Source organism: Manis pentadactyla, chromosome 18, assembly GCF_030020395.1.
Source record: "Manis pentadactyla isolate mManPen7 chromosome 18, mManPen7.hap1, whole genome shotgun sequence".
Taxonomy (NCBI): domain Eukaryota; kingdom Metazoa; phylum Chordata; class Mammalia; order Pholidota; family Manidae; genus Manis; species Manis pentadactyla.
Genome location: NC_080036.1, coordinates 21,514,280 through 21,538,838, shown reverse-complemented (window position 1 = coordinate 21,538,838; position 24,559 = coordinate 21,514,280). Strand labels below are relative to the sequence as shown.

Genomic DNA, 24,559 nt, shown 5'->3' with positions numbered 1-24,559 from the left:
AAGGTCTGAGTTTGATTGACCTGATGCTGATATATCAGTTTAATTTGCTCTTTCAAGTCACTAAGAAAGAAAAAATAAGTATTTGGCTGAATACATTCATTAGTTAACTGGGAATGTAGAATCCATGAAGTTTGTGCAAAAACCCTCAATCTGATGTTTATGGGGCTCTTTTAGCTAAAGTAGACAGGGTTATTTTCATGCAGGTGTTGTTTCTTCATCATCCAAATAATCTTTAAAAAATGAGATGTGCAAAAGTTTCACAGTGGACAGAAATGTCTGAAAAGTTTGTGAATGCAAAATTTCTGAGAAGAAACCCAGTATTTACTTTGCATATCGTCTGGAACATGATTCAACTTTGTTTAAGATAATAAACTGTTCTTTTCAAGTAATTGTGCCTTTAAATGATCACTAGGAGAGTTTGCAAAGTGTTTGTAAATATGCTGATACTGCTCACAGTCCCTTTAGGTGACTGTAGAATTAATATCAGATCCATTGTGAATTATCTAAGAAAAAATTTATTATTGCCTAATTATGCACTATTTTTGACCCCCAAACACTGTTTACTCTTAGAGCTCTTGTCTCTAAATTGGTTCAAACAGCAAAGAAAACCACTGCCGCAACATAAAGGTAAACTTCGAAGTACAAAAATACATTGTCATTGTAAATGATACTAAGATGAATGTGCTGTAAGTAGGTCATTGCTAATATGGGCTAATGAAAGTACACTAGAGAAAACTCTTACAAAATTTGGATCATTCATCTTCCCATAAGAAAGAGCTTTATTAAATAAAAATGTATATTACAATATAAAATAATGCTTAGCAGAGTATTCTTAACCACATGTACTATTGCTATATTGGTTAAGACTTAGGGAGTTTGGTAGAAATGGCATAATTAAAGCATTTCACATTGCTTTCTTTTCAAGCAAAATTAATACCCTGCTCATGTATACTTGCTTATGAAATAAAAAATACTTAGTAACTCTGTTTTCACAGTAGCAAACTTTAGCTTTAAAAGGTTTCTTATTGCTCAGAAAGATGTGTTTTGATTCAAATCCTATTATTTTAAAAAGATACATTTTTAATAATGTGTCTGCTGGCAAAATACTTGATGGATTTATTCCATGCAAAAGCTCTAATTACCACTTCTTCTCATAATTGGAATTACTTTTGTTAATTAGGAAACCGATACCCATATACATGTAATTTTATAGGTACATACCAGTATTAAAATACTTTTTCCCGTCCTAAAAACCGGCATAGACTTCTAATATTATTGGTATTTTTCTCTTTCGGAAAGGATTGCCAACTCTTTCAAATGTATTAAACTGGAATGTTTTACAAATCCATGTGACTCACAATTGTCATGACTTTATATATTAGGTACGTTTACCTGTTTCTAATTATCTGCAAACATACAAAGTCCATTGAAGATTTAGGGTAAGAATCCATTCTTGTCGCACATTATGAGAGGCAGTGCTTCCATCCATTTATAAAGTCTTGGATATTCATGTTATTCAGTCTATAAAGGGGGAATGAGAATTACACACACACACACACACACACACACACACACACACACACACACACACACACACACACACATGCACGCACGCACGCATTACATCTAGACACCACTACCACTGCCTCCCCTCCCTCCGTCTGCTCTACCCTGCCTACGTCCCCACCTGTGCATAAACAAAGCGGGTGTGGTCCAGGCAAACCGGAGCTTTCAGTGTTAAAGCAAATAAATGGCTTAGCACTTCAGCCACCCTTTTTGGTGTTTGCTTCGGTATTTAAATGTGTTTGAGGTTTTCAACGTTGCCAGCACATTAGCTGTTAAGAGGCGGAAAACATGCAATTTATAGCATATGGGTGCAGCCCTTCCTGGCAGTCCTGCTGAACGGGACCGATCAACAACACTTCATGCTCCATTTGTCCAAAAGAAATCCACCTGGGGAAACCCTGTAGACCCGTGCCTGGTAGGAAAACACCTTAACACATTTCTTTAAATAAAAACTGGCCAGTTGGCATTAATCTGGAAGAAAATAGTTTCTCCATTAACGCTCTCCCACTTGAATTTCTCTTGTCTTTTCTCCTTTTTTTTTTTTTTGAACCAGGATCCTTTATTCTCTTTGCTGGTGAAAGACCCGATTCAGAGAAGCCATATGGAGCCTCCATCCACAGTGCTTGAACTTGTAAACTTCTTTTCTAATTCTTGGTCTCATTGTCTTGCTGAAGACCTTATTTGGCAAAGACCTCTTCCCTTTCGTTTGCTGTTGCCTCCCTGCTGCCTTCTCTCTGATTCTCTTGACCTCTTCTTCTCCTTAATTGTAGAGTTCGTTAGGCCGGGAGTGAGTATTAGATGCCAGGGGAGCCCCTGCACTGCTTGCTGCTCAGTAAATCCAGGTCCACACAGAGTGAGGTTTGGGGAATGGAGAAATAAAGATCAGGTGCTTTGGAGGTTCTGAAGTGGCTCTGAGCTAATCGCTCTCCTTTCTCTGATTCCTGCAAATTCTCTAGGTGTAAAGTGGATATCGCGGCACTCCCACTCAAGCAAGCCAACCTCCTGGAGCTGCCCCTGGAGAGCTGCTTGGGGGCTCTGCTGATGCTGATCACACTGACCCCCTGTGCAGGAGTCTCCATCTCTGATCTGTGTGTGTGCCCCTTGGCAGACGCCAGCGAAAGAAAGCAGATTGCCCAGCGATACGTGAGTGCCTTGCTCTGTTACCCCACTCCCGCCCCCCGCCCATTTTCAAGTTGAAACAAAGTCTCTGAATTGAAAAACTACACAGAAAGAGATCTTTGTCCAAAGTTTAATGATATGTCTCATCAAACAAGACATCAGATCTTGAGATCAATGCATTAGTGAGAAGGTGAAAGTCAATTAAGTGTTTGCCTTACTATTTCAAAAACCAAAAGAAGTATTTTGAATACTTAGCTTTTAGAAACTCTTTGGAGAACATTGGAATCCACAAGGTAGCAAGTGTTGCTTAGCATGGCTGCATATGTCAATTGGAATTTTCACCTAAGTTCACAAGAGTAGTTTGTTTGTTATTTAAAAAAAAACTAACCATTAATGTTTGCAATGTTTTAGATATTTATCCAGAACCTCTTAGGCTCAATTGAGACAATGCTTGTGTCTTCTAAAGCAAGCAAAATCTCTAAAAGGCACCAAAGACTATTGTTCTGCATTACCCTGGAGAATAATAGCAGTTTGTGATTTTTGCCTAAGTGGTTGTAATGTTCTTAAAAGTCCACTCAGCCTTTTTAAATCAAATGGCTTTGCCCTCTTCATTTATTTTTTGTATGTGGCTTTCTAAGCATCTTAATTTGCATTCTGTTTTTATCCCACTTTCTTTGTAAATCAATACATTTATTTTATGGCCACCCACGAAAAGCATGTTTAAGGAGAGTGACATGAAAACGAAACAAAGATGAATCTCTATTTAATGCGGTTATTATTCTCTGCATAAACTTTAGTGCCTCCAAAATCCTTCACTGTGAGGTGTATTGATTAATTGAATAATTCTTTATCTTCAAGAGCATGAAACCTAGCCACACATCTTCTTGTCAACCCAGATTCTGCATTCAAGGTTGGCAAATTTTTAAAAAGTTTTGACAAAATCTCCTATGGATATTCTCTGCTGACTTTAGCTACGCAAATTACAGTTCGGTGAATAACAAAACTTTACCCCAAACTTCCCCTCAGATCACTGGCAAAATTTACCAAATTCTTGAAGAGTGTCATGCATTTATAAGGTGACCTTAGCTTAGATCATAATGACTTCAACTAATGCCTCAAGAGTTGAGGAGTACTAATTGAAAAGAGAGTTGAAGAGGCTAATCAATTAGAAATATCAAGTGTTTTTGCAACTAGCAAGCCAGCCAGCATGTTAGAGGAAAAGAATGGTATGTTAGGAGATGCACATTCCAGACCCCTTGATGTGTTTTGCAGGTTGTAAGAATAGATAATCTTCAAAGGCTTTTCCACCTTTAAGTTGTAAAAAGTATTTCATTTCAAATGTTTTAATCTTAGCTTAAACACTATTTTTGTGGGGGCAGGGGTTAGGCTGAAAATACTGAGCAAAAATAACCTTCAAAAGTTCTTAGGAATGGTGCATATTAGGTCAGTCAAATCTGAACCTTTAAGTTGTTATTCTATACTGAAATGCCTAAATAGCAAAGAGTTTACTGTATTTCCCATAAATCCCTGGGGTCTGCTTATCACAGAATTTTAGTTATTGAATGATGGTTGAAATACTATATCCAAAGGTTTGAAAGCAGCATCTTTTTCAGCGGATGCGTTCTGGAGGCATGTGAAGAGAATTTATCTGCATATCTCTTTCATGCACAATTTCTGAAGGATCCAGTGTACATAGACATCCAAATATTGCTACACATGCTTTAGAACTATCAGTCGATATATTCAAGCTTTGGCTCATGCAAACTCAAAATTAAAGTAGATGTGAATACAGGGTGATACTGGATGCTTCATTTCCAATTTCATGAGCTGGCTATACCATGGGCCAGAAAACTCACTCATATCCATCCCTACTCTCTTTCCAGTGGCAATAAAGATCCACAAAGGGTCCAGATTTAGTCCTCTGGTATTCACAAAATTCGCACTAAATCGGTCAGAATAATGTTGCCTTCTTGGGCGATTTAAAAGTTTCATTAAAGAGAAAGAAAAAGAACGTGTGTAGTTCCACACACATTTTCTCGGCTGGATATCTCAGCAATCACCAGGGGGCGGTGTTAAAAGTAGATTGCATGTGCTTTGTAATTTGTTTATTTTGAAGCTGTAGTTAATTAATTCTCAGTCACTTTTAATCTGATTGCTGTAAATGCCTCACTGTCCTGATGACTGATTCAATGCACTTTGGAATTTTTCTAAGCATGCCATGAGAAAGACGATGATGTATCTATAATGTACTTTCTGTAGAACTATTGAATAGTATATTAGAAAGCTATTTTCATTTGTGATCTACTCTTCTCCCACTCAGTGCTTACAGAACTCTCTGAAAGATCTGAAAGATGTCGGCATTTTACAAGTGAAGGTTTTAAAGGCAGTCGATCTCTTAGCAGCAGATTTCTCAGGTATAAAACATTTTCATTTGTAATGCATTTTTGTTTATTTCCTGCTTTGAAATGATCGTATAGTAAAAGCAAAATGTTTTAATAAGTAGAAGCATGTATACAGCAATTGTGCTCTGTCAAATAGAGTGATAGAGTAAAAAAGATGCACAAGGGCCGTTTTTCCACCTAATGAACATTTTTCGCAAATCATTTTTTCAAATAATTTTACAGAGATTAGTTACTGTACTAGCCCAAAGATATTTGTAGAGTACTTCAAAATGTCATGGCTTTCTTATTTATGAAATCAATTTTGGGTAAAGCTTTTCTGTAATACAGTGAGTGCCTCTAGAGACAGATTCAACTTCTCCCATTTACTGCCTGGCAGTCCTCTGAGCTAAAGGTGTTACAGTCTTCACAGTGTGGAGTACATGGCTTGTAAGTCTGAGCATGAGAGCTGATCTGGCTGGCTCTTCTTTGTAATACCAACCAAAGTCTTGGCTGTGGGATCACATTGGAGTTGACATTGTCTTACACAAAATTTCTTATTGGTGCTTCGCTAACTTGAACTTTCAAACAGAGGCTGGAGTAGATGTGCCTTGTGCTGAATTAATGCTTGATTGTGAAGAAAGCAATCTAGACATCGAATGTCCACTCATTGCCAATTGCCCCCTCGTATGGATCAACAACGACACCTACATGACAGATGCTATTTGCCAAGTAAATTGATGAATACAAAGAATATTATATTTTATGTATTATTTATTATAAGTATCATTGATATACAATCTACATTAGTTCCAAATGTACAACACAGTGGTTCAACAGTTACCTAGATTATTAAATCCTCACCCCCTCTACTTGCAGTTACGATCTATCAACATAGAAAGAGGTTATAGAATCATTGACTATATTCTTCATGCTGCACTACTGTCCCCAAGACCAACTTTTATTGTGATTATGAATTATTATACAGCCAGTTCCGTTGAAATGGTTCTATCTATTGTATGCTTTTTTTTAATCTCATTTTTGGAATGAGGTCTACTTTCTCTCTTCCTTCCACACAAAAACAATTACACTGTATTTGTGTAACCTCTGAACTTCTAGAGTTTGCAGAAGCTCAAACTTTACAAAAGAGGTGTTCAGTCAATTTTGAGTACTTTATATTACAAAAATGATGGAAAGCATAAATTTAATTTAAAAAAAAGTTTTCTCACCTTTCCTCAAAAAATGAGCCAATAAAAATCACTTCTCTCTCAGCTCCTAAAGTAAGGTGATCTTGCTCTTAAGGAAATATGTAGTGAGATATAAAAATGGTTTTATTTTTTTGGCCAGTGTGAACCTTCTCAGAGTTGTAGATGAAATACTCAAATGATTACTTCTAGTATTCACAAATTCTATGATTTAGTTGCAAATATTTATAATCTCCTATTGATTTAGACATTTTCTTTCTTTAAACACTTACAGATTTATGAAAACACCAATTCAAACATTTCATACATGCCTTTGACCTTGGTAGTTTTTTATTTACTGAAGCACATTTAGAGTTATCTACCAGCTTTCTAGGACAAATTATTTTACTTCCATCTAAGTGTTTAGGTACAGCCTTTTTTGAATCGATAAATGTTGACATCTCAGGAAATGTCTCAAGCCACAAAAACTCATATATGCCTTTGAGCAGTAATTTTTTAAATTCTGTAGTTTTCTACTTTGTGGTCTCCAGGAACTAATTGCAATGCATTAATTTTTTTAAAAGCTTCTTTATAACTGCATCCAAATGTGCAAACAGTTTTTAAAAACCTTTATTTTACCCATCCTATCATGTGACCTCCATAAGGCGCCTAAAGTAGTATTTTTTGTCTTCTCCAAAGTGTGTTTTGAATAAATGCTCTGGTGTTTTACCCTCTCTCTATTATTTATGAGAAAATTATCACTCTTCTGAACTGAAGCAGAGATACTTGTCATTAGCAAAATATGTCTTTAGACCATATTGACCTTTATTTTTAGAATCAAATTTCACAGTCTATGTTCTTTATAGGTTCGCAGGCCCCTGTGTGATTCCTCCAGTCTTTTCATAACTGGGGTGTTGCTATAGGGAACAAAGTGGACCTAATCCAGGTTGTTGTAAAGTAACTTTTCTGTGTTGAAAATGAAATGGATTCAGATCACGGTGAGGCAGCCGTACAGATGGAATTAATACCTGTAATTGGTTAGTGATGGTATAGTACAGTGGGGACTCAGGCATAATTGCTCGCGATTCACTTGACATATAGTAACAAATGCTAGCTTCACTTCCTCTTGGATCAAAATGTTTCTGTGACTTCATTGCCAGTCACAGAAACATTTAAGAAGTAAGTATGTATGCCCAGCATTTCCAGTCCGCCTTACTTTAAAAACGAGTGTCCTATTGTCATTTCTCAGTTAACAACGTATTTTATTTGCACCCTTGCAAATAAAAAAGGAAATCCATTTTCTCTGAATAACCAGGGTATCCCAAAGAATGACAGCCATTTTCATCAGAGTGCAAAAGAGAACTTTCCAGCACTCCTAGTTTTCCTTCATTACAGTTTTTTGGGAGGTTGAGGAAATTGTTGGTTTCTTAAAAATAATACCAAATAACCATAATAACGGATGTTTTTAAGTTTGTTTTGCTTATGTTTCAGGGAATGTGATAAAGCAAGTTGTGGGACGGGTCTTGGCTGTGATCCAGATGGAAGTTATGGTTATAGGTTGAACTTTAGGAGTCTCGTGTCCTATAGGGAGAGAGCATGCCCTTGGTAAGCCCTGAGCATGCCCTTGGTAAGCCCAGTGGCTTGCAATTTGAAAGTTATCTGTGTATTTTTGCAAGTAACAATTAGTAAAAGAAAATATAGTCACTCATGCCACTGGGATCAAAATAGAGGGATGTTCCTCATTAGTAGTTATTGGTATTATTATTATATAGTCGTGAAAAGAAATTAAACTTAGGGAAATTGAATCCTCATTACTTTGCTAGTATTTGAGAGCACTGGAATAATATATGTATATATTACATATATACAATATGTACACACACACCTACTAAGGTGAATCTCTTCCTTAAAAATTTTAAATGTTTTTTATTTGAAGAAAGAAATTAGTGTATCTTTTCAAATGTGTTAAAAGATATTATAACCTGTATCAATATATATTACTAATATTACAATAGTTATAAAAGATAAAGTCTTCAAAGCTCTATGTATGAAAAATATATATTTATTTTTTGAATTAATTCATTCTTTTATAAACATGCTATTTTATTGTGTGAATGGACCTGTTCAGTATTAATACATTTAAGTTTATGTATAGTGTGGCACTTTTTTATGTATCTCAGATAGGTGCAGATATTTAGTGTTCTCTATAGCCAATATTAAATGTGGGTAGCCATGAACAGTCATTCCAATATAAAGGCCTGTCAGATATTTTCATTAAAGAGTTCCTTACACCTTGTGCTCAATGTAACCTAAAAATTTTAAGCAATAGGTTATCCAGTCTGATGTCATTACTTCTGTAGTAAGCCAGGCCACAGCCTTGATTCAAGAAACAGATGATAAAGTGTGCTTTGAGACTCAACGTGAGCATAGCTGTTTGTAATGTTTAATGAAACCAATATACTTCACTCGGTGGCCCCTAGTCTTAAAACTCAGCTGTTTCAAGAAGAAAGGAACCCATGTTCTAATGATTAAATGAGAGAGAGAACATTTTGCACAGGACAAAGCTCAGATGTGATTAGTGTAGCATTTTCCTTATCCACAGTAGAAGCCCTCAAAGAGAAAGGTGTTACTTCTTCTATTTTGCCTGGAAGCACATCTGATTCATGCATTAATACTGCTAAGGAAAAAAAAAAACAGTTTAGTTCATAGACTATAAAAAGATAATAAAGTATTATCTTTATATTGAACTTATTATAACATATCATTGAATTTATTAAATGTAAATCTTTATATTTAATTTATTAAAAATATGTTGACATAACGTCTATATGTTTATATGATATAAATATTTAATCAGTATAATTTATTAAACATTAAAGATAATTTATTAAATATGTATAAGATGTATAAATATTATCTTTACCTATAAATAGGTATGTAGAAAATTGTTAGAGAGCTGAAGTATTTTCCTCTCAAAATTGTATTTCAGTACAATTGCCAACACTCATCTGACCTATTGGGAGATCAACCCCTAAAGGGTAGAAAACTGTTTACCGTGTTCAGCACATACATTGAGAATTGTTCTGGAAAGCTTTATTGTAATTGAGAGAATACAATGGGAAGGCTGCTGGAATTGCACCATGTAAGGGGTACTTTAGCAAGAATTCAACATCTAGTCCATGGTTCCTATATTCTTAGACCCACATGTGGCTTTCACACATCCTCCTCCCTGTTAATGAAGCTTTCTCTTTATTAATTTTGTTCTTTAAAATAATCCTTCTATATTGACACCCTTCCCCCTAAGGACTCTTCCAGTGGGAAGCCTGACTATTCTTAGTCTCCCTCTGCCTCATTCTTCCATCCTGTTACCACTACCAAGATGGCCCTGCCCTTTAATAATTCTGGAAAAAAAAGAGGGGAGATAGAAAGATTCCTTGACCTTGCTGTGCAGATGGAAGCAAATGAGCCACTGGAGCAGCTTTGCAAGCCCCCTTTGGTGGGATGACAGCAAGTAACGTAATAACATTACGCCATGGGTCTTAATATCCCTTCTTTTTGTAACATGATCCTATTTTAATTTGTATTCTAGTAATCTAGATGTCATGATGAGAAGCTGGGAGCAATGAAGCAACACAACTAGAAATACCATCTTTACTCATAGTTTGGAGTTACTGGTTCTCTTTTCTTTCACCTCTGTGACTTGATGGCATATTTTGACATATAAAACCCATCAGTCGAAAGTCAAAAGTTTCCACATATACCTAGGTCTTCTTGAGCTCTTGGCAGTGAGGTTGTCAGTTGGACCATTTCTCTATTTTCAGTATTAATGGGGCAGTAACGGAATTAACATAATCTCAAACTATCTATCAGAGGCATGAAAACAATATGTTTCCAGGTAGGAAAAAAAGGTGCAGGTTATTGTGAAGGAGTCTTATTTAATAAAAAAGCATGTTAGGAATCTTAACATGCCTGAACCAGGAGAACACAGATACATGTAATTCCAGAACCCCCTACTTCTTTCCAGGGAGCCCAGTATCATTTCCCATCTATTTTTAAGTTTGTCTCAACTTTAAGAAAGTCAGCTTGCTGGTAGACCTAGTGATCTTCAAGAAATATTAATTGAGCACCTATTATAGATCAGACACACCCTTAGTTTGCTTATGATCACTTTATCCTTCCTCCTCTACTGCAGTGGGGGCACTGTGTAACATTTATGTGGATGAGGACCTTGCTCAAAATCGGGGTGGCGTTTCCAGTTCACTGGTCCCTTGGCAATGCCATTAGGAGGAGCTCATAGCCTGTTCCACACACTTTGTTGCTCTCCCATGACTGTGGTAAAGTTTCTCAATTATTAAGTCCATGAGCCTTTTCTAAGTGATTGTGACCCCTGCCTTAAGCAAATCAGTGTTCAGTACAGTGATTTATTCACTAAAGATGGAAACTGGTCTCTCTGTTTTTTACCCTTTACTTTGTGGTGGCTGCCCCTCATTTTAACTCCTACATATTATGGTATAAGAGATGTATAGAAACAGATGCATACGTACATCTTGGTGCTACCATGTAGTGGTCTTGGGTCTACTCTAAAAGTCTACTTCCTCATGGATGTTTTGAGTGTTAAATTAAAACCTAAATGAACATGCCTGACACATATTACATGCTCAACAAATGCTATTCCCATTATTTATTAAATTCATTTTACTAGCATATAGTTGATATGGGTTTATTATCTTCTTTATATGTTGTTCATAATTTCCCCAATTTTAAGTAATGTTGTAAATATTGGCATTGGTAGTCACTTTTACCACTCTACAACATTTATTTTTCCTTTCTTTTTGTTTGTATTGCCTGATAAAAGTAAATAAAAAAATGATTTGTGGAAGGAAAATTCTCACATCTAAACCAGTTTAGCACTTGCAACATGTTTTGATCATCAGAATAATAGTTTTATCAATATAAAATGCTTTTGTGAGCTCACTGACTTTTTTGTTATACATAAAAGTGCTATTCTGGGAAATCATTTACCAAAATACCACATTTAGATCCTACATTGTAGAATAGAAATATTTCAGCCATATGCTGTAATACTGACTTTTGAGTAGTTTCTGTAAATTCTAATACTGGCTTTAAGTTTTTTGTTATTTTTGTTTTTCCTTTTTTTCTTTTGAAACATTGAATACTTGTACCAGAAGAGAAATAGTCCTATAGCTATTGCTCACTGGGAATTTTAAATCACACGCCCATTTTCTGGTTTGTTCTCATTTTCTGTTTTGTGAAGCTGTCTCCATAGCAATACTCTCCTCTTAAAGATGCCCTGTTTTCAAAGGGATGGTTGTAAGTGCGGTTTCTAGAAAGCTTAGCAGTAGTGATTGCATGCTTTTAATTTTCATGAGCGTCTCTGGGATCACTGAGCCCAAATCAAAACCAACTTTAAAAAAAAAACATCAAAAATGATATAAATCTGCCTTTGGCATCCTTTCTGCTTTAACAGTCTGACAAAGAACATGGACTCTAGTCAGTGTAAAATTTGAGAGTATGTATAAGATTTAGCAGTTTGTAACTTACTGGCACCTCGAGAGTGAATGAATTCAGTTCATTGGTATCATGTGAATTAACCAAGGAATCATTTGATTTTTCTGGCTGAGTTCTCAGTAGTATCTTAATTTATTCAGCAGGTACACCTCCCTGTATAAGTGCCAGTGCTAGGCTCTGATGACACGGTGGGAAATAGAAAATGGTCCAAGCTTCACGTGAAGTGACTACTTAAGCCCGTAGCATACAATGACAATTGTCCTACTAAGATCAAGAATAGAATGCCAAGGTCCTTTAAAGGTGACTGGTGTTCCTCCAGGAGGTGATGTTTTTGCTGAGATGTCAGGGACAATAAGGAGTTAGCACAGCAGAAGTGAAGGAAAGGTGTTTTTAATGACGGAGCAGCATATTCCAAAGCCTTCAGGGCTTTTCCAAGGCCTGGAAGAAAGTTAGTGACGGATAACAGGGCAAGGGGATGCTCAGGAGAGAGGAGGTCAGTGTCTTAGGTGGGATTGGATTATATGAGGACATAGGGTACAGGCAATAAATTAGGGCATTGGGGCAGTGATATGACCTCATGTGAAAATATAAAAAATTCTGGTGGCTGCAAGGAGCAAGGATTTTGAGGGTACAAGAGTGAGAACAGGGAGATGTTAGGCAAATCCGATGGATGATATGTTTTATGGACTTGCATGGTGACAGGAATGGAGCTAGAAGGAAAATGGCATGAACATGCCTTACCTGATAGAGTTGATGCGAAGATTAAATGAGAACCTGTATAAAACACGGTTTCTTGCCCTGAGTGGGAGGCTTGTTGCTCCCTTGGCCAAAGCCCGTCCCTGGAAGCTGGAAATTGCCCTGCTGGCCTCTCACCCTGGGCCACAGCACTGTACACAGGGGATGGCAGGGGCACTCGTAGTTGATGTACCTGCATCGGGCCTTTTGAATGGAATACTGTCTAAATATGGAACAGAAATGTACAGATGTGGAACAGAAGAGGTATAAGGAAACTATACCGTAGGAGACCAGAGATAGGAATCACTGTCTGCTGGTAGGAAGCCAGAGGGATGTTTTCATTAAAAAGATGACATTTGCTGAAAAGCGGGGGTTATTATGAGAGTTCCTTGAAGGTAATGACTTGGTAGTCTGTGCGCATCAGGGCCTGGTTCAGGGCCAGGAGTACAGTGTGTGCTTCATAAATATTTGTTAGATGAATGCTATGACCTCTAAAATACACTTATTATTTGCCATTCAACCTCTGTAACTGATAGAAAGGTAAAATTATTTCAGTAAGAAATCTCTACTTGCCATTCAAGGAATATAAATGAATTTTGAGGTGGCATTGAACAATAGAAAAGGCTATTACATGCAACGTTATAAAGCAAAATCGTGAAACTGAGTCATTGATGGTGTGACCTTGTCAAGGTGACATGACATCTGGGTGCAGAAGAGGTCATCTAGATGCTTTACCTGTAAAACTTAGTGGAGTAAAGCAGAACAGTGCAGACCTAAGTGTATATGTCTGTTTGCTCGATGCTGTTCACTCAGTACCATGGGGGAACATGTGGGCATTTCATTTATTGTGGAAAATCATTTTCACCCCAAATAAAAATAGTTGTTCTTTCAATTTTATTGAAGCCCCTGTTTATCTGGAAGCTTTTCAGGGAAAGAAAGCAATTCATAAAATGTATACATAAATTACTCTATAAATGTTTTAATGTCTTTGTTTCTTCCTCTGCTCTGCCTGTTTACACTGCAATATTAATAAATGCAGCATTTTAATGAGCTTTGACGGAATTATCTGGAGAGCTGTGGTGTGGTGTGTTCCTTATAGACACATAACTGAAGTTTCCGGGTTCTGGAAGGAAGTCTGTTCCTCATTAGCTGGGACAGCTAAGAGTGTGCTGGTTCAAGAACGCAGGGACCACAGCTCGGGCCCACCTGTGTCTGAACAGGACCAGCCCCGTCCCGGCCCTGCTGCAGAGTAACCAGCCCAGGGCTTTCTCTGAAAGAGTCAGACAGTTTCCCCGGAGTGAGTGCCCGTGGGATGTCATGTTGGTGTCTCTGGAGGAACAGCTCTGACACCGACTAACAGTCTGACAAATGGTTAAGTAGCTGTTTCAGTCTCTGTCGGTGTGCAACCGAGCACCCTCCCTGAGCGTTAAGCCGAGAGCACGCTCTTTCGTGTTTGCCTTTGGTGAAGGGGTGCTCGGTGCTTCTATACTGGCAGGTGTCTCCCCACCCAGCCCATACCTCATGCCCTACAGAACAAATTCCCAGAATAAAGCTTCCTTTACATAAGCGAGACTCTTTCTGATGCAAGTGAGTTTTTGTGTTGATTTGATTTGGACTGACCATCATCTGAAACCCCTTCTAGGCGGGGGGCATTTCCCACTGTATGCTTTGGAGAAGGGGTCCCAGTCTGCTTTCATTCACAGAAACTGAGAAGTGGGTGCTGCTTTTCTGAGCCTTGGCAGTTGGGACATGCATACTTACAGCAGGGCAGGGAAAAGCACACGCATCCTCTGGCGCCTTCACATTCACACCAAGAGAAGCATAGAAGCCAGAGTGGAGAATTCTCATTAGAGGCAGCCACCCTCAGAGTCCAGCGACAGGAGGGCCCAAGGGACCAGTTTTCCTGGAACACAGAGGCCATGCCACAGTCTCCCTGGGGGTGAGATGTTGACTGGAGTTCTTGTGCTTGAATGTTCTGAAGCATTCTTTGGTTTCTAGTGATTTCCCAGTCTTTGCAATGATTCTGAGAGCTGCTTGGTGTTATTTTAATAGATTCCTTTTAAGCTACATTTAGACCATTTCCACCTTTAGGATTGGTGAGCACAGCTCATTCATTTATACCTGCAGCTTGATCATCATCTGCTGACCACTGAGATCGCAGCCTTGCCTTCAAAAGCTTTGCCCGGGTATCTAAGTGTCCAGCCACTGGTCGGTTGAATGGAGTCTCCTGCTTAATGCTGATCCTTACCCATGCCTCTGCTCTCGCCCTCTTCTTTCCCTGTGAAATGTAATCTCCACACAGGCTCCTGTAGATTTCAGTTTCTCTGTTACTGTGCAGTACCTCAGAGCCCCTGGTTCTTCAATGAATTAAATGTAGGTTCACTAACCTGAATGGCAGGCCAGCAGGTCAAGAGGCCTGAGCACCCTCTTCATTAGGCCCCCGCCTGGGATTCCTCAGCCATTTGTTGGAGGAGCATCTGTCCTTACGCTCTCCGTCAATTTAGGATACACTGCTTTGCAAAGTGCCAGTGTGCTGCAGGGGCAGGCAACACGTGCGTGTCCTACGGACATTACCGGGCTTCTAGTTCCTTCCCTGACAGTTCCAATTACTGATCCCTCTGCCAAACCCGAAAAAAGGAAAGAGAAGTTTTACCTGGTGACTTTCTGGGTCTTTCTTTGGATTTTGGATTTTTTTTTTTAAATTCAAACAATTTTTTTTTTCTTTTGAGGGATGTGTCAGGTAAGCAGAAAAAGAAGGGGTGAGGTGGGGAGGTAAGGGGTAAAAGTTTCCCTTTTTTGAGAAAAACACTTGGAACTTACTTTAGGGAATTATGCTTTTGCATAGTTAGAACCAAAAATGTAGCTTGTGTGTTCTCATAATGTACCAAATCTATAGGTTCATACGTGTTTGTGGCCACTCGTGCCAGAACAGAGCTGTAACTCCCAAATAGCTACGTCCACCCTTTTCCTCACTTCTCTCACAACCATGGGGAAGCCTGTCAGTTACCAGAGGCTTCCAGTTATAGAAGGGTAATTATCAATATTGACTTTTGGAGAACATAGGAAGGAAACAAGAGATGAGCTTTGGTTTTATACCAAAACATGGAAGCGGAATCACTCACGTGCCAGATGGACCCGTGCTCCTATGAAACCCTTGCAGCCACTGCTCCCAAGGCTGCATCTGGGTTGCGCACCATCCCAGTCTATTCAGTGTGCTAAAGCCCCAGCACATGTCAACTCTGTTACTCTCCTGAAGGCCTGAGGTCTCAGGAGAACTCTGAATTCTCCTGCATTCTCCAGGGCTTGCTGGAAAGAGAGGCTCACTTTGGCTCTTTCAGCCAGCACAGCTTTCCTGTTATACAAGCACAGGGGTTTTGTTCACTTTGTCTCTGTCGCTTTGGAGATCTGTATGTCTCTGCCCAAGAGAGATTCATTTGTCTCTGACCGATGTCTGTGTTCTCTTTCTAGGAAAGAGTGATCCTTTTTGCTTGCTGGAGTTAGGCAACGACCGACTTCAGACACATACCATTTACAAAAACCTCAACCCGGAATGGAACAAAGTTTTCACATTGTGAGTGTTTTAGCCTCTGGAATTGCAAAGAGTGGCTTTAACTTAGAGACCAATTATCCCTGATATGTTTGGGGCAGGCTGGGGCTCTTGAGTGGAACTTTCTGTCCGTTTTTATGTGCGAAGAATGAATTTTACTGTTTCTTCCTCCTGAAAACCTTTTATCTTTTCATTTTATAGAGTACAGTGTTAATAATAGAAGAGACCATTTGAAACTCCAAGGGAGTGTTATAGGAGGCATTTGAAAAGTAAATCTTTTAGTGACTAAATTAATCTGTGAGTAGATGGAAGCATCCATATATCCAGACTAATTTATTCCTGGGTTAAAGAAAATTACAAATGTAGACTCATCTTAAATTCAAGGATCTTATATATTGCAACATTATTTGAACCCTTGAAAACTTGTATTCTGCCGGAGTCTTTTGGAAAATTCATATTATCTATGATGCCTCGAAGAATCCTAAATGCTCCCAGTATTCCAGCTTATCTGAATGACCTGCTCCATAGAGAGATGCCCAGTCCACTCTTTTAAGCTCAGGCATTTTGGAAGCTGAATATATTTCCTAGTTTGCTTTAGATATCTGAAGCACCTGACCATCAAGGGGAGGCCCCTGTTGAAACTGGGGAATATGATGGTATACTGCTGTCACAACATCAAAGCAGTGCTCCTTCTGAGCTTATAATGGAAAGAATGTTTTAAGTGACATTGACGGTTTCCAAGTAGAAAGTTCCCAAGGACCTATGAAGTGGGTCAACACTGCTAAGCAGTTTTGCACGTTGCCGTATGCAAGAATCTCTTGCTTGTTCAACACACTGCCAGTGGCTATGGCTTCATTTTTCATTGGATAGCTAATGTCTGGCTTCTGGTCAACTTAAAGCATGTTTCTGAATATGCATGGCATTTCTAGTATTTTGTGTTTCAATAATAGAAAACTTTCTATGGATCTCAGCAAATAGTGACTTTGCTCATTTTTTTTAAAAGGAATTCTACCTTAAAGTAAAGGCAATCTTATTTTTGCTTGGAAGCTACTTTGAAATCATTAGCCTTTTACTCCCTTCAGTCTGTCTATTTCTTCATCCTGTTTCTTTAACAGTTGTACCCTTAAGTGTACCTATGCATGGAAAATGTCATAGTGAAAAAGTTGACTTTTTTTTTTCTTTTTTCTTATGGATGTCTGAATCTACTATGATGAAAGGCTTGGGAATACAGTCAGTTTGATTTAATTTTTGGAATTTAATTAAATGGTAGTTTTATACTCTAAGGACCTAAGGCTTAATTAGTGAAACTGTATTTTCAGATCTTCATGGAACAGACTTCACTTGTGTGTTTTTGTATATAATTCATCATGTGTTTCTTGTTTCAGTCCTATTAAAGATGTCCATGATGTTTTGGAAGTGACAGTGTTTGATGAAGATGGAGATAAACCCCCTGATTTTCTTGGAAAAGTTGCCATTCCATTGTTGTCTGTAAGTTACCTTTGTTCACACACAATTTGTGAGTCATTTTACAGTTGACAAGGTTTTATGATCTAAGTTTGCTTTATCTTTGTCAATCTAGGGAAAAAAAAATCCTCCCAACTATAGCAGGAAGCAACTGTTTTATTCCTTAGCCTTACCCACTATGTTCAGTACTTTCAGATACAAAATAACATAATTTTCTCTATGTGTCAGTTGAATACTGACTGAACCAATCAAAACATGTTGACCAATCTTTCAATTCACTCTCAATCTTTCCATCTCAAGATAGGACTTTCTGTTTGGCTTCAGGGATTACAGATCTATAACTGATTTTCCATTCGTTAGTAACAAACATGTATGTATTTCTTTATCACCTCCTCGCTGTCCATTTCTTCAAAGATAGATGACTGGTAACTGTACAGTTTTTCTCAGTGCTACTAAAGACCGTTCTCTCAAAAGTTCTCTTTGTTTTTTTAGTATTCATGTTGGCTTTGAGTCTCAAAAGATGCTTTGTGGAAGAGAGCAGAGAGCTTCTCTTGGAAAAAGAGGGCTGTTTCGTTAGTCCAGGTAAAAGAGAACATACCAGAGTAAGCAAAGAGCTGAATGAAAAAATACCCTATAAAATTCAGAGGGCAGAGTACAAAATAATGTCTCTACATGGGCCAAGGAGAAAAACTGGGCTCGGAATTCACCTATTAATTGGGCATTAATGTTTGTACTAAATGTATTCTTCTAGAAGAGAGAATTTTACTTTTTCATCCATGAATACAGTTTGTAATGGAGTCGTTATGGCCTTATCCGTCAATGAGGCTTTATTTATTTCTTCCCAAAGACTTGCTTTTCCAAAGCTATTAGTGCCTTTCTGCTAGAGCAGCCTGTAATTTAACCACGAGATTAGAGCATCTCGCATGATGTTTACGGAGGGGGAAGCGCTACACTTCTCAGTATCTCTTCTGTTTTTGCTCACTTAGTTAATTTCTCCCCAAGTTCTCATATCCCTGATGTCACTAGAAGAGAGTGGCGGAGCAGCTGCTCTCTCGTAGAGCCGGCCTCTGCCAAATGCTCGGAGCCATCAGCAGCAGGCCCCACCGACGCTCAGAGATGAGACGGTCATTTGGGACTTCTCTCCTTTTTTTATTATGACTTTGTCAGTGATTCCTGAAAGAATACATGTACCAGGAACGTGAGGCACAATTTTAGAGAGGTCTAAAGGGATAAGAAGCAAAAACTCATTTACAATACGGTTCCCCTTCTTTCTCTCTCTCTCTTTTCTTTTTTTTGACATTTCTTCTTTTATTTTTATAGGTGAATCCTTGGAAGCATATTTTATTCCTTCTTGGGTGAATGCTACTTTGTATCATTTTTAAAATTGTTATTTACTTAAGTATAGTTGATATGCGGTCTTATATTAGTTTCAAGTATACAACACAACAATTCAACAGTTACCCACATTATTAAATCCTCACCCCCACCAGTGCAGTTACTCTCTGTCAACAAAGGAAGATGTTGCAGAATCATTAGCTATATTCTCTGTGCTATACTCCCATCCCTGTGACCAACTTAAGCTGGAAAATTTATGTGCCCCTTTATCCCCCTCTCCCTTCCCACTCATCCACCCCAACCCTCCCCCATGGTCACCACCAGTCGTTTCTCCTTATCTATTAGTCTACTGCTATTTTGTTCATTTTATCTTATTTTTAGATTCCACAAAAAAGTTAAATCACATGGTATCTGTTTATCTCCTCCTGGCTTTTTTCACTTAGAATAATACCCTCAAAGTCCATCTGTGTTGTTGCAAATGTCGGGATCTTGGTTTTTTTAGGGCTGAGTAATATTCCATGGCATATATGTATCACATCTTCTTTATGCATTCACCTATTGATGAAAAGGTTGCTTCCACACTTGGCTATTACAAACAGTGTGGCAATAAACATAGGATAGGGGTGCATACATCTTTTTGAATCAGGGATTTTGTTTTCTTTGGGTAAAATCCTAGAAGTGAAATTACTGGGTTGCATGGTATTCCTATTTTTGTTTTTGTGAGGAACCTCCATACTGCTTTCCATAGTGGCTGCACCAATTTACATTCCTACCACGAGTATAGGAGGGTTCCCTTTTCTCCACATCCTCGCCAACACTTACTATTTCTTGTCTTTTGGGTGGTAGCCATTCTGACTGGTGTGAGCCGATATCTCCTTGTGGTTTTGATTTGCATTTCTCTGATGATTAGCGATGTGGAGCATCTTTTTATGTGCCTGTTGGCCATCTGAATTTCCTCTTTGGAAGAATGTCTACTTTATATCATTTTTAACCTACCTCTTTTTTTATATACAAATTTTTTTGTATTTGTTCTCTCTGTAATACCAACAAAGTTGAATGACTTTCTTCCCACCCACCCATGTGCTATACAATTGTCTATGTACTGTTGAGTTGGGCCAAAGGAATTATCTCTTGCTGAGTCAGATTTTAGGGTTTCTCAACCTTAGCATTGTTGACATTTTTTGGATAGATCCATCTTTGTGGGGGAGGGTGTCCTGTACCATGCAGGATGTTTACCAGCAGCCCTGACCTCTACCTACTGGATGCCAGTAGCCCCTGATCTCTCATCACTGTCATAACAATCGAAGATGGCTGCAGACATGACAACTATTTAGAGGAGGGTAAAATCACTCCCAGTGGAGAACCACCAACCTTATTGATATGGTTTTCCAACTATACTCTTCAAAATACAAGGTAGAATGATTTGTGAAAGATTCCATTTCCATGCACATAGCCCACCCCCACCCCCCATTTAACTTTCCTCAGGTTGCTGATAAGCTGTCCCATTATCTATGCATTTATTTGTTTGATAAATATTTATCAAGTGTCTAGTTGTGCCAGGTATTGTTTTACATGATCATGTTCTAACAATGACTGCAGGAAGTACCTCCTCTCTTGCAACTTATATTTTGGTTTCAGGAGTCAATGTCAGACTCCTCCAAAAAGCAATCAACAGTATATTAGATGGGGAAAGGTACTATGGAGATGATAAAGCAGGAAAAGGGGTCTCCAGGCTTATGTGTATGGGGAAGAGATGGAATTGTCCATGGACTGGCCTGGGAGGACATCACTGAAAGGGGAGACATTTGAGTGAGAAGTTGAGGGGAGGGAGAAAGCCATGTGGTTCTCTAGGGAAACTTCCAACAGGAAGCCTCCAATATCAAAGGCTCTAAGGTAGGGCCTTGACTGTCAAATCCCAGATATCCAGATAACCACAGGACAGACAGTGTCGATGGAATGAAAGCAGCCCAATAGAGAATAGGAGATGTGGAACAAGAAAGGACAGGGGGGTAGGGTAGTGGGGGAGGGGAACATGTGACACTCTGATGGCCTCAAAGTTTGAAGGACTTTAGCTCTTTCTTTGTGGTGATGGGAAACCACAGGGAGGTTTCAAGCCAGGGTTGCTTAATTTGGTTGACACTGTTCGTTTCTGATAGAAAAGGCACATGGAAAAATAAGCCCAGAACTGAATGGTCTCTGCTGTGTAAGGGAGCATGGCCTGAGCCACATTTACCATCAGGGACTTTGGGGGCCCAGGAATGTTGAGCTGAATACGATGTTTCAGCAGCTGTTGAGTGTGGTTGCTTCAGTTCAGGTTCATTTCCGGTTCTCTGACCAAGACATTGGGGAAGTGATCAGATCGTACAGAGAATCTTTGTGGGCTCTTCCTGGTATTTGGTGGTCCACCTGCAGCAGGCACGCTCCATATGAATGGATTCCCTACTAAGTGTAAATATAAATCTGATAGGAAAAAAAGTGCATTAATGCCCAGTATCATTAATGGGCACATTTTAAGTCATTCATTATTTCATTGTTCATTTGATTTTCAAATAATTCTCAACTTGTGATTTAGAGGGTATTTTAAAGCTTATTTGGATCCAGGCATTTTTCTTTATTTAATATCTATTGAGGAATACTAAACTAACAAGTTCAGTGCTGTGAACTTATATGTTAAATCATTAACTAACAACCCAGTGAGACGTGCTTTATTATTATGCCCATGTATAAAGGAGGAAATTCGGGCACAGAAAGGATCTTGTAGCTGGTGAATAGCAGAGGCTGGATCTGAATCAGGCAGTCTCATAGCAGAACTTGACTCCTAAGGGGATGTTATACTGCCATTGGAAGTATCTATTAAGTAAATATCATGACAGAATCAATAACCAAAATCTGTTTTGTTTTCAACCATTGGTCTCAGCACAATAGAGGGGTGGGCAGGTATGACACAGAGTTAACAACTTGCATATCCTGGGTGATGCCTTAGAGTGTGAATACCCAAGACCCAAAATATTAAATGCCATAGAACAGGAACTAGAAAATGCAAAGAGGGAAAGATGGATTTAACTTTCAGAAAACTGTAGGTTTGAGTTGTCCAGGAAGGAGTAGGGTGTTGATAGTAACTAGAAGATGAGGTGAAGAATGCAGGCCATTCCACGCAGAAGGTAGAACATGAACAGAGAGGCACAGGGCAAGGGAAAGACCCCATTCTGGAAACAAAGAGGGTCCTTGGCGCCTAGCACTCAGGGTGAGCGGGGAGGTTGCAGGAGAAGACTCAGCACAGATCATAAAGGGTTGAGGGAGGTTAGGGTTTATTCTATTTGCAGAGAATATCTATCTGAAGGCTTTGTCCTGGGATGGAGGTATCAGAATAGTGGATTAGAAGGAAAGTATTGACTCCAGTGTGAAGCAAATTAGGAAGAAGTCTACCTGGAGGAATTGGTTGAAGTCCAGAAATAAGCATCAGGGAGAAAGTCCTTAGATTTTGTGTTCTGTGCCTGTTAGGAGAAGGATTTATTTCTCTGCTTTTTAAATATGATAGAGAATCATAAAAATGGATTTGTCAGCACTTCACTGTTATCTTTATAAGATACAGAACAGAAGTTGATAATACCTTCTTTCATACTGAAAAACAAACATTGTAGTTTTTGCAGGAGAATGTGAATAATTTTTGTGAGAATACATTTTCTTTAATCAAGTCATAACCTAAAGCATGATTTACACTTCTAGAGAAAATGCAAACTACATAACTACATTTTAAAATGTCTAAGTATAAAGTATTGCATGTACTTCAACTTTTAATCTCTCTTAAAATGGTAATGTGCTAAGTGCATTTTAGTCTTTTAAATAAAGAGCCTGTTCTGAATTCACTGTATCTTTTAATCAGGGTGAATGTGCTCACTGACTTTCTGCTCACTGAAAATCCATATGCTAAAATCAGTACATCTATTAATGGTGGTGAATTGTTAAAAGCACTTACCTGTGCTTAGCTATATACCAAAATTGAAAGAATCCAGGTCAATAAACCATACTTTCATATATTTCATTTCTGTTCAACTTTAAAAAAAAGTTTTTAAATGATTATATTGATATACAGAATTTTTACTCATGATTAAAAACAGTAGAAAATGGTCATTGGAATGTATTATAGCCTGAAGACTTCTAATATTTGCCCATTTCCACATTACTCCAAAAATTCTTCTAATCAATGACATAGTAAATATGCACTGGAAAATGATATGCACATTTTTAAGTTTTAAAACATTTCCAGTGCAGACACTGTCTTCTAATAATTATTTGATTCAATAGATTTATCTAACATTTCAATTGTGATCCTAATTTTGTCCTGAAAATCAGGCTGGATCCTTTTCATCCAGTTTATTCCTTTTTATTCCAACATAGCTTTACCCTCTAAGAATTATCTCATTGGCCAATTAAGGAAGACTTTGAAAATCAGCTGTCTGAAAAACAAGAAAAATGTCTACTTACAGTTATTTCTTAATATCTAAGATGAAATCATCTGTAGTTTGATAAGGTCCTACATTTTGAAACAGATTCAGGTCCTCTTGCATGAGCCATGCCAATACGTGCAAGTGAATTCATATTTGGAAGCATAGACCTTTCTACAGTCCTTCACATTCTCTCTGAATCCATGTACACAATAACTAGCTGCACCAATAACAGCTTCACTTAATTAGTTTTATGGGACAAATTTTCTGTAATTGCTTATACCAAATAAATGTCCATGCACATATTTATTTGCATTTCCAATTAAGTATTTGCCCAGATTTCACCTATGATGAGTTTTGCACATTGTAATGGACACAAGTAGATAATCATATTTTTAGGTTAATGCTGAAATTTTCATCACTAAAATAAATATTTATATTTTATTCTGCATTAATATTTTGGATGCATAACCACATATAAATTTTAGAAGGGCTAAAATGATGATTTTGGACATAAATATTCAGCTTTCCTCCCCACCTAATCTTGGTCCAATATGTCCATTTAAATAAATAAAGCAAAATAAAACAAGGCATATTTCTCTATTAGCTCTGGGAACTAGGAAAGGGTACCTTTAACATGCTGGAATTATCATGGACCACATGTAGTATATGAGGTGGATCATATTTACTTATGATGGACAGGCTGAGTGGGAAAGGATGACAGGGTGGTTCCTCTAATGTCCTGTAACAAGAAGGTGACAGGCAGAAGTGTGAGCGTGTCACACATGATGATGAATGTTGAATGGTTTAAACTTTTCTCTTGAATGAAAAAACATCTTCCAATGAGTAAAAGAGTAAAATCTAACTGCTACTTCTTTAACACTCCTCAAACATGCTAATGCAGAAATGGATGAGCAAAAGTATAAACACATAAATGCAAATGAAAGGTAAGTCAGGAGCACACAGAGAAGTGATTTTACAGGGTTAAAAACAATGTAATTATTAATGAAGTTATAACAGGCATGAACCTTTATGTGAATAATTTTCCATAGAAATATGAGTGTGTATATTTATATTTATATATACATATATGTTTTATGTGTGTGTATTTGCATTTGAAATGATTACATATACATATATATATATTGCAATATTAGAAATACAAGAAATATTACAAAATTAGAATCACAAAGTGATAGATATCATCTATCTAGCTTTAAAAATATCAGAAACAAATAATAAATAAGGCTGTGAAGT

At 37.9% G+C, this 24,559-nt stretch overlaps 1 protein-coding gene across 6 annotated transcripts in view; it reads left to right on the top strand.

The window, feature by feature from the left end:
- Window positions 1–24,559, top strand: part of MCTP2 (multiple C2 and transmembrane domain containing 2) — a 212,430-nt gene that overhangs the window by 101,681 nt on the left and 86,190 nt on the right. For all 6 annotated transcript variants that reach the window (XM_036878637.2, XM_036878636.2, XM_036878643.2 and 3 more), the window contains 4 exons: window positions 2,523–2,709; window positions 5,006–5,099; window positions 15,980–16,082; window positions 17,444–17,546. In XM_036878637.2, the coding sequence (XP_036734532.2) occupies window positions 2,523–2,709; window positions 5,006–5,099; window positions 15,980–16,082; window positions 17,444–17,546 (487 nt within the window). The remainder of the gene's footprint in view (window positions 1–2,522; window positions 2,710–5,005; window positions 5,100–15,979; window positions 16,083–17,443; window positions 17,547–24,559) is intronic.